This window comes from Nannobrachium achirus (assembly GCF_963921795.1).
Source record: "Nannobrachium achirus genome assembly, chromosome: 9".
Taxonomy (NCBI): domain Eukaryota; kingdom Metazoa; phylum Chordata; class Actinopteri; order Myctophiformes; family Myctophidae; genus Nannobrachium; species Nannobrachium achirus.
The window spans coordinates 60689408-60699874 of record NC_137818.1 but is presented as its reverse complement, the minus strand read 5'-3'; the positions used below and the strand labels follow the sequence as shown (position 1 = coordinate 60699874).

Genomic DNA, 10467 nt, shown 5'->3' with positions numbered 1-10467 from the left:
TCCACAAGTACACACAGCTAGTGCTTAAAAATGCTTAATACTGAACATGCATGTTAATTGAATACCAAAGAACCAGACTTTGTAACTTCATATTGTTTATCAAGTCACGAAGAGAAAAATCAATGTAACACTGTTAACACCTGAGACACACATTGAGACTGTTGAGGTTATTTAGGCCTAGAATTATTGAATGCTTTAACTATTGAAAAATAGCAGATCTACAAGCTCGCAGCGCGGCACCGAGCTTGTAGATCTGCTATTTATGAAAAAAGTTGTGAAAATGTGTGCAAATCTTTGAATAGATGTATTTTTAAAGCGAACGTTTGTAACTAAAATTTTGCTTCTGGGTGCTCCCTGGAACTAAATATTTTGAGATGGGGGCTCGTGGCCAAATAAATATCAGTTTGGGGGTCCTTCACATGAAAAGGTTTGAGCACCACTGACATAGTAGTCTCTCAAGAACAGACTAACTGTGACTAACTAAAGTGAAAAGGACCTTTTCTTTGACGATGGCTGGCCAGATTGCTGACATAGAAACATAGGTTTTTCAAAAAACCTTAGAAGGATTCAAAAGACACTTATAGAATCGTGCCAAATTCAAATTTTCACGATTTAAAAAAAATAGCAGATCTACAAGCTCGCAGCGCGGCACTCGGTGCCGCGCTGTGAGCTTGTATATCTGCAATAGTTAAAGCATAAAATAATGATACCCAATAATGTGTACCCGTTCTGAATGGGTTAAGGGGAAATTCAGACTGCTGCAATTTTTCTTCTGTGTCACGTGCCGGAAATATGAGACCTAAAAGCTCACAGTAATGTGTTGCGGATGCTTTGTGTTCTGAAGCTTGTAAATGGGAATAAATCAGGTTTAGTCTCGTCAAATCTTTGGTCTGAACTAGGCTTCTAAAAGACTCAACTGCTATGCATCATTCACTCCTCCCAGTCCAGCCTAACACAAAGTCCATCCTCAGCTCTGACAGTGTTGATTTCGTCGACTAAAACTATGACGAAAAATGTTTGTCGAAGGAGGAGGATGGATCGCACACAGTGGCAAGAGTTGTTTTTTCTTTATTGTTGCATTTGCATGGATGAGAAACAAACGTTTCGGCTGTAAGCCTTCTTCAGTGTATTTCGGCTTACAGCCGAAACGTTTGTTTCTCATCCATGCAAATGCAACAATAAAGAAAAAACAACTCTTGCCACTGTGTGCGATCCATCCTCCTCCTTCTACATGTTGATTTAAAGGGATACCGCACCGGTAGAGTCAGAGCGCGGTGGTAACCAAAAAGTCTATTCATTGAAAAATGTTTGTCGACTGCGTTTTTTTCACTGACGAAAAACGAAATAAAAACTAAGCTGTTATGACTAAAACTAAGACTAAATATATTGACAATTTCGTCAACATAATAAAAACTAGACTAAAATGTTGTGGAGGGACTAGTAGAGAAGAGTCATTTTATGTTTGGTTGCTCTCCAGTATTGTGACACAACTAAATTACATTTTATTCAAAAGACTATGACTAAAACTAAATCAAAATTTGCTGTCAAAAACATCACTGCTCTGACACCAGACCTGACCTCAAGGATTAGCAGTGTAACGATCAGGCTATGCAAGCCAGACAGCAAGCAAGGTGTCAACAGTAAGCCAGAGGCAAACAGCCTCCAGGATATAATGCTTCCCACTGACCGAGCTGACTACATATACAGGGTTCCCACACATTTTTACCAATTCATTTCCCAAACTTTTCCAGTATATTTAACCCAATTTCCAGGACTATATAACAATAATTCAGCTCAATAACAAGTCGCTTACTCCTATGCGCAATGCCCAAAGACAGGTAGTGTATGCCAGTGGTTCTCAGCCTTTTCAGGCCGTGACCCCTGAAAAAATTATTTTAACTGGGGACCCGGCACCCTGACGAGCACTAAGAGTTGAGGAATTTTGTATAACACGGTTCCATTGTGAAAATAGCAGATCACATGCTTGTGAGCAAGTAGATCGGCTATTTTCACAATTTCTGCCTCTAATATTTGACAATTTGGCCCATGTTTAATTTGTCATTTCAGAGGTATTAACAAAATCAATAACCAAAGACAATGCATAGCAATTTTTTCCAGGACCTTCCAGGACCCTTGATAAATTCCAAAACTTTTCCAGTACTGGAAAAATATTTTTCTAATTTCAAAATATTTCCAGGAATTTCATGACCGTGGGAACCCTGCATATAGTATACCTACTGACCTACAGCACATTAAAATAAATTACACACACACACACACACACACACACACACACACACACACACACACACACACACACACACACACACACACACACACACACACACACACACACACACACACACACACACACACACACACACACACACACACACACACACACACACACACACACACACACACACACACCAGGACACAAGGGAACTTGTGGGTCAAGTCACTTGATCCCAGATGAGTTGAGTATCCCAGCTCCAACTACCAACTGGTAGCAGGTAGTGTTCCAAATCACCACTCGTTTATTACTCAAAATCTACATATAGTTCACTATGCAGGGAACCAGTCCGCAAAACAACAAACTTGTTTGGTTGTGCTCTGGAACATTTGGGCTAATGTAGTGCATTGTACTCATTTGTTCACTACATGTTCAGGGGCAATTTGGGTCATTTGCATTGGACTAATAGTGAATGTATTTATGTAACAAAATGGCTGACACCCTAAGCAGTTAACATGTGAGCGACAACACAGCTGTAGAAATGGAACACACACTGAGGCCGGAATCACACATATGCGTGAGACATCTTCTCCGTATCGTCCGAGAATGAGGGGCGGGGGCGACCGGGTATTTCCCGGTGAATCTGTGCGCAACGGTGGGGGCTTGGGAGTGTGTGGGGGACACGCACCACTGACTATTGCTGATGATGGAGAGGTGATAGCTTAGCTTTTATGTATTATGTTATGTAATGTAATCTTGCCGATTTATTAAGAGACCCCGTCGCCAATTGCAAGATATTTAAAAGTTATTTGGGGCCATGATGAAATCCATTTCTTCCCACAACTAGACTAAGGATTTATATTGTCTGTGTTATTGTTTACAACCACAATTATTCACGTGTGGCAAGATCGCGGTTCACTAGTTTTTAGTAGGCTATTAGTGTAGGCTTAGAAGCCTTTTCAGAAGTTAATTTAATGTTTTCCATTTAATGATTTCCTTTATCCTCATCTAATCTTGCGCTAATGCACACAACTGTTTTTGCCATGTTTTAAGGCCGTGTTAGGCTTTTCAGAAGTTAATTTAATGTTTTCCATTAAATGATTTCCTTTACCGTCATCTTCCGCTAATGCACGCAACTGTTTTCACCAGGTTTTAAGGTCTTATTTTAGTTGTTTCTCATAAGCTCGCAACCCTCCTTGCCCATCGGCCCCCACCTTTGCGCACAGATTCACCGGGAAATACCCGGTCGCGGGGCGGGGAGGGGAGTGTCCAATGCATTTTCTATCTAAGTCACGTGGTTTCATGTCGTTGCCGCGTCTCTTGCTCAACCGAAGGCTGTCTTTTGGCCAAGAGACACGGCAACGACAAAATACCACGTGACCTTCGTTGACAATGAATTTGACACCCCCCCTCATTCTCAGACGATACGGACACGATAGCTCTCTCGCAACTGTCTGTAGCGCGCCTGATAGACAACGTGGGGAGGGGCTCCGAAACATCAACAGTCACTGTCTCAATAAGTTTGTCTGCAGGTGTAAGCAGTGTTGCTGCAATTCTCTTCATGACTTTTCAGCCGGACAGCGCATTCACCTGCACCTGCTTTTGGCAAGCGTGGAGATTATTTTCTACAATTCTGTTTATAAGTTACCCCATCAGTAACTAAAACTGGATCAGCCTGTAGCCCTCATTGCAATCATTATGCAAAACACCCCCCAGAAATGCTTCCAAAAGCCTGTGTAGGCAAGTCCATCAAGTACACTTCAAAACACATTCAGGGTTCCTAATATGCAGCTCTGGAAAGGGAGGGTTAAAAAGTACAGAATGGAAATGCTTTTCTTTTTAATACAGTGCTTTTTTTGATGTAGCTATTTGATATATCATTTTACATTCTTCTAAATTTGTGTTGTCAAGAGTTTCAATTTAGTGATATTACAGTTACTGATGAGCCAATATTAGTACAAGAGCTGGGCAATATGGGCAAACACATTTTTGTGTTTTTTTTAAATCAAATATGGCAAGAAATTGTAACTACAAGCTTACAAACTTGTAGCTATTTTGCCATTTCTGGAGATTAAAACCAGTATAAGACAACATTTGTGCCATATTATATTAGGATATCCAAAATCCCAGACAATATCTAGTCTCATATCACAATATCTTCATATTCCCCAGCCCTAATTAGTACCTCATACTGAACACTGAAAGCATTGACGTATGGGTCATCTTATTTATTTGTAAAAGGAAATAAGAAACCGCATTGATTGTATCTCACTTCTTTTGGCAGGTGACTGTTGGAGCTCACCAGCGAATATCTACTCTTGTCTCTTTCCTGTGCTTGTTACAGCAGCGTATCAGTCATTTGCTCTGTGCTTCAGTGCTTCTTTCATCAGTTCTATGAGCCCTGGTGGATTGTTACGAAAAGTGTGTTATACAGTTAGACCGCCTATAAGGAAGGCACCGCTCAACAATTAAATAATCATTATCAAAAGGCTTCTGTGACCTGAACATCCCCTTAAAGTCTCCTTCTGTACAAACAGGAGAGCACTTGTAAAAGACCAATACAAGAATGAAGAGTGTTTAAAAAAGAACAATGTCCGCATTAATTGGCAAACTTGATGAATTAAACTTTCACCATATGAAGACAGTGGCAGTGATTCGGGAGGTAGAGAGGTCGTTAGGGCAGTGTTTCTCAACCTCTTTTCTGCATGGGCACACTTTTCATGTCCCAAGAATCCATGGGCACGCAAACATAATACGGGGGTGTAAATATTGTCACTGTCGGGAAGAAACCTTGTATCTCTGAGTTTCAAATTTGTACGTTTCTTCGCAAAGTAAAGCCCTGCTTCATCATACAAGGCTGTCGCACAACAGTAGCGAAAACAGCAGATCTACAAGCACACAACGCCTCGCTCTGCGAGGCGTTGTGTGCTTGTAGATCGGCTGTTTTCACTAGTTTAAATCATTTTTAAAATGATTAATACAAAACTGGCTTTCAAGCAGTTTCAAGGGGCACACTTGACCCTTCTCAGGGGCACACCAAAGGTCCCCAGGCACAGTGGTTGAGAAACACTGCGTTAGGGAACTGAAAGGTTCCCCGTTCGATCCCCGCCTCCACCTGGCTTTGTGTCAAACCTCTCCTGATGAGCAGGGTGGTGTCTCTTGCATGGTAGCTATCTCTGTTGGCGTGTGAAAGGGTGAACCTAACACACACTGCAAAGCACTTTGGAGAGAGGCGTTATAGAAATCCAGACCTTTTTCTTTTTATAAATATGCAGGGGGGGTGGGGGGGCTGTTATATGGCACATAAGTGGATTTTCCTCATAACGTTCTGGCAGCTGCATTGTCTTGTTCTCACTCGAGTTTTCTCTCGGTTCTTGTCAAGTTTCTCGTTCCGTAACAACACCGACAGCTTGCAAAAGATGACGGGTGAATGTTTTTCAGCGCCACTCGTGCGACGGCGTCACTTGCCAGACAGACTAGGGGCCGATCCAAGCTCAGTTCTTGTTAGGGCATTAACGAAAGAGTCGACAAGTCCACTCAGTCGACGTCATTACACAAGTCGACTCCCACCAGAGAAAGTCGAAAGTCGAAGTTGAAAAAAAAGGAAAACCTTCTATTGTGAAAATAGCAGATCTACATGCTCACAACGCCTCGCGGTGCGAGGCGTTGTGAGCATGTAGATCGGCTATTTTCACAATTTCTGCCTCTATATATTTGACAATTTGGCCAATGTTTAATTTGTAATTTTAGCGGTATTAAAAGGTCCTTCAATTGGCACTTTAAAAATGTGCAGATACCCTCTATACACTTAAACTTTGTTGGTTTGCTTACAGTTGAGTGAGAAAACAATGTTGCACATTAAGTCAATCATCTGGGGACCCGATGTCGTGTGTGATGTGATGACGTCATCAAACGACAAAGTCGACTTCAACTCAACTTTTTACTGAGTCGAGTCGACTTGCAAAAAAATCACGAGTCGGTAATGCCCTAGTTCTTGCCCGACCGCGACAAGGGACACCTTCATGTGATGGAGTATAAATCAGTATTAAATATCCTCTGCTTCGTGTGCAGCGGCAGATCACAGATGGTGGTAAATTTAATTTGCGTTTGCCGCAGCCTCCTGGGTGTTCTTTCCCCTTGAATAACAGATTCGTTCAACATGCTAATCCTGCTTCCTGCCTGCTCGTGCGAGTCTCTGGTTCGTTGATCACGATCCGGATCAAAACACGTTTACGGGTATCTGCATAAAACGCTGGTTCTCCACCTGGGGTCCGGGGACCACCGGGAGCGTCCAAATGGACCCTTATGGGTCTGTAACTCTGTGTACAAATGGCACCAAACGGATCCGTTAAAGGGTCCATTTGGTTCCGTTATGTACTCTGAGTGGAATGGACACGGATTGGGGTCCCATAGATAACAAAGATTGTATCAAATGGGGGGGACCCTAACTCATATCAAACTGGGGGTCCTTCAAATGAAAAAGCGGTCTTAACCCATTTAGGCCTGGAATTATTTTATACTTTAGCTATTGAACAATAGCAGATCTATCTGCTATTTTTGAAAAATCGTGAAAACATTTGCAAATCTTTGAAGGTATCTTTTCGAAAGCGAACATTTGTAACTCAAATATTTGCTTCTGGGGGGGGGGGGATCCCTGGAACAACATATTTTGAGATGGGGGGGGTCCGAGGCCAAACACGTGGTCCTTGACATGGTAAAAGTTTGAGATCCACTGGTCTCAGACCGTGGTGACGGACAGCAGGGGGTTGTAGACCTTCTTCCCGTCGGCGGAGCGCGTCCCATGGGCCAGCAGCTCCTGGATGGTGATCCAGTTGTCCAGGATCCGCCGGCTGCGCTTCTTCATGCTCCGCCGGTGGCAGAGCTCCAGGATGGAGGGCGGCTCCGGCTGCCCGGAGGCGTTGGCGGCGTTGCCCTGCTCCCTGGCGCTCTCCCGCTCCCTCAGGCAGTCGAGGCGGCTCTGCATCATGAACTCGCGGCGGCGGCGCTGCTCGCGGGCCCGCAGCAGCTGCTGCTTGCGCTCCTCCTTGCTCCAGTAGCGGCCCATCTTCATCTCGCTCACGGCGTCGTCGTCCGTGGTGGTGCCGCCGCTGCGCTCCTCGCGGATCTTCATGGCGCGCGCCTTCAGCAGGCGGTCGCGCACGGGCCGCTTGGCCACGTAGCGGGAGCCGTCGCTCCGGATCTTCACCTTCCACTCCATGCGCGCGGGCGAGGCGGGCAGGAGGGGGGGAGGAGGCGGCGGGCCCTGCAGGGGGACATCTTTGCACGTGCTGCCCAGGCTCATGGGGCTGCCGTCATCCCCGCTGACCAGGACGGCGTCCCTGGGCGGCGCCAACAGCCCGTCATAGGGGGAGGGGGACCTCAGCTGCATGCAGCTTTGGTAGCGCTGAGGCAGCTTGGCATCCGTCTGACGCCGGGACAAGTAAGGGCTGTTCTCCGCGCTGCGTCCTCCCGCGCGCTCCGCCGTCCCGTTGGCCTTGGGGTTTCGCCTCGCCCCTCCGTCCGAGCCCCTCCTGGCCCCCGGGTCCCGCGCGAGCGAGCGGAATTTCGTGCCGGGACTGGAGGTGGAGGTCTTGGAGGCCTCCGGCCCTCTCTTGTGTGTGTTGGGAGAGTAGGGCTGGTTGAGGTTGGCCTTCTCCCCCCCCCTGCCTCCCCTGTCTTTGTGCCGACCGGACGCCGGCTGCCGCAGGGAGGCGTAGGGGAGGGACTCTGCGCCGTCCAGGCTCTGGGTGGAGGGCGAGGGGTGCTGCTCGTTGACCAGGGGCGTGCTGCGGCAGCTCTCGCCTCCGGTGTTGTAGGCGCTGGTGCTGTCCTTGTCCGAGCGCTCCCTCTCCGGGAGCTCGTTGATGTCCGACAGCGCGTGGTGACAGGACTCCTCGCTGGCCAAAGCGCTTCCGGCACCGCTTCCGGTCAAACGGCCGGCTCCTCCCGCCCCGGTGGCCGCGCCCGCCGCCGCCGCTCCTCCCCCCTCCTCCTCCTCCAGAGGCCACGCCTTCAGGCAGCGCTCCCTCAGCTGCTGCATCTTCTGAGCCCTCAGGATGTTGCGGCACTTGAACTCCAGGTGGCGCAGTTCCTCCTCCAGCAGAGCCATCTCGTGCTGCATCAGGCTCTCGTTGCGGTTCACGTCCAGCGCCTCTCCCTGTCCTCCTCCTCCTCCTCCTCCTCCCAGGAGCAGCAGCGCGTGGCTGTTCTTCTCGTAGTAACACTTGATCTCCAGGAGCTCCCGGTAGCGCTCGCACTCGTCCTCGGTCAGCCCCGGCATCATGGCCATCCTCACGGGGTCCGTGGCCGTGGTGTAGCCCGGCCCCTCGCCGCCGCCAACGACCACACACTCCAGCCCCAGGAGGGAGTCCGTGCTGAACTGGAGGTCCCGGGAGCGCAGCAGGGGCGGGGTGTCCGCCCCGCGTCCAGAGGACAGGAACCTGCAGCACAGGGACGTCACAATTCGTGACATTTTAAATGACCGTTACAGATGATTGTGATTAACGATTTTTTTTTTTTTTTTGGCATATAACATTTAACATAAAAACTAGAACTGCACTCTGTCGAGGTGCCAACTTGCGCCTCGTGCACAAGTAGGCCATGAATGGCCTACTTGTGCACTAGCAGAGTGTGCCATGAGGTGCGCTCAGCCGCTCACCACTGGCATCAATAGAAATACTTGAAATAAAAAATTGAAAAAAATCAGATGGTGTTGTAGGAGTCCTAATCAGAGGAAAATGTAATGTAAAAAAAAAAGAAAGCCATAAATCATAAATCATGCTCTAATTTATGGGGGATATTTTTCACAATAATAACATACTTACATGTTCTAGACATTCTAATGATCACCAAAAAAAATAGTACAGGCATTTTACTTATGTTTTTGTGAGGAATAGCTTCCATGAAAAAGTGAGATGTTCGTCAAAACTCTGGAATGTCAGCGGGTGTGGCGGGTGTGAATGTCAGCCTGTGGGGGGTATTCATGTGCAAACATCGTGGCCAATAGCATTGTAATACTAAACAATAGAATCCAATGGTGATGTTTAGGCGGTAGGGGGGGCTAAAATAAAATGATTTAAACCTTTTTTTGGATAAAATACAAACGTTGTAATATTACAACAGTGGGTCCTAGAGGGTAAACACACACACACAGCTACCTACCTACCTACAGTACATACTACCTAAATACGCAGCCGAACGCAGTACTTGCACGCTCTGCTGGCATAAGTAATGACATTTCATGTCTACTATTTCTGCAATTTGTTTGAAGATTTTTGAAATGTATGAAAATTTTTCAGCAGATGATTTTTTTCACGGAATGGAAACAATTCAGATGTCGATTGCAAAAGAAGAAATCCCAAATAATGGCCATTTAGACTAGGGCATTCACCAAATATTCGACTATTCGAATATTCGAATATCAAAGTCACTATTCGACTTTGTTCACCGAAGTCGAATATTCGCTTATTTTTTTTTTTTTTATTGTTTTGTCTTATATATATTTCTTCATGGTTTATAAAGCTTGGCTTGATAGGAAGTCATAAGAACCCTGACAAGAACTTGGAATTGTAGGTATTACATTTAATGTGACTCGGTTTCGCAGATAAATATTGTGAAAATAGCAGATCTACATGCTCACAACGCCTCGCAGCGCGAGGCGTTGTGAGCATGTAGATCGGCTATTTTCACAATGTTCGCCTCTTGCTTACTTAATATTTGACAGTTTGGCCAGTCCTGTCGAATATTCGACTAGGTCGAATAATTTGAATGCTAAAAATCACTATTGGTGAATGCCCTAATTTAGACAGTGATGTAATGAGTCCGACTGGCCCAGTACCTGCGCATGCTGCCGGGCGTGTTGGTGGCGTTGGTGTTGGAGGCGCTGGTGTGGTCATCTCCCAGGAGGTCGTGTTCTGACGACTCCTCGTAGCGAGTGCTCTCGTCCGTGCGTCCCACGCCACTGTCCAGCTCCTGGCTGTTACTCAGCACCGTCTGCAGGGAGTGGAATACAAGTCATTTCACTTTCAAAAAAACTTTTGGTCATTTTATTGTCTACTCAGGCTTTTGTGACCAGTGGCGTCAGTTCAGAAAAAGCTAAGGTATGGCAACATGACTGGTGTCTTGCGCACGAAGGCACCAGTCATGTTGCCATACCTTAGGGTTAGGCATGATACATTTATTTTAAGGAGTAAATTTTTTTCCCCCCACCCATTTCTATGGTTTCTTGGGCTGGA

The 10467-nt window shown here is 46.3% G+C and overlaps 1 protein-coding gene across 1 annotated transcript in view; it reads right to left on the bottom strand.

Moving 5' to 3' along the window:
• Positions 1–6971: 6971 nt before the first annotated feature.
• The window catches only part of LOC308291978 (PDZ domain-containing protein 4-like), a gene marked incomplete at both ends in the record, with an annotated part of 59822 nt that continues 56326 nt past the window's right edge, over positions 6972–10467 (bottom strand). The window contains 2 exons of the mRNA XM_080734160.1: positions 6972–8673; positions 10071–10225. Coding sequence (XP_080590286.1) covers positions 6972–8673; positions 10071–10225 — 1857 coding nt within the window. The remainder of the gene's footprint in view (positions 8674–10070; positions 10226–10467) is intronic.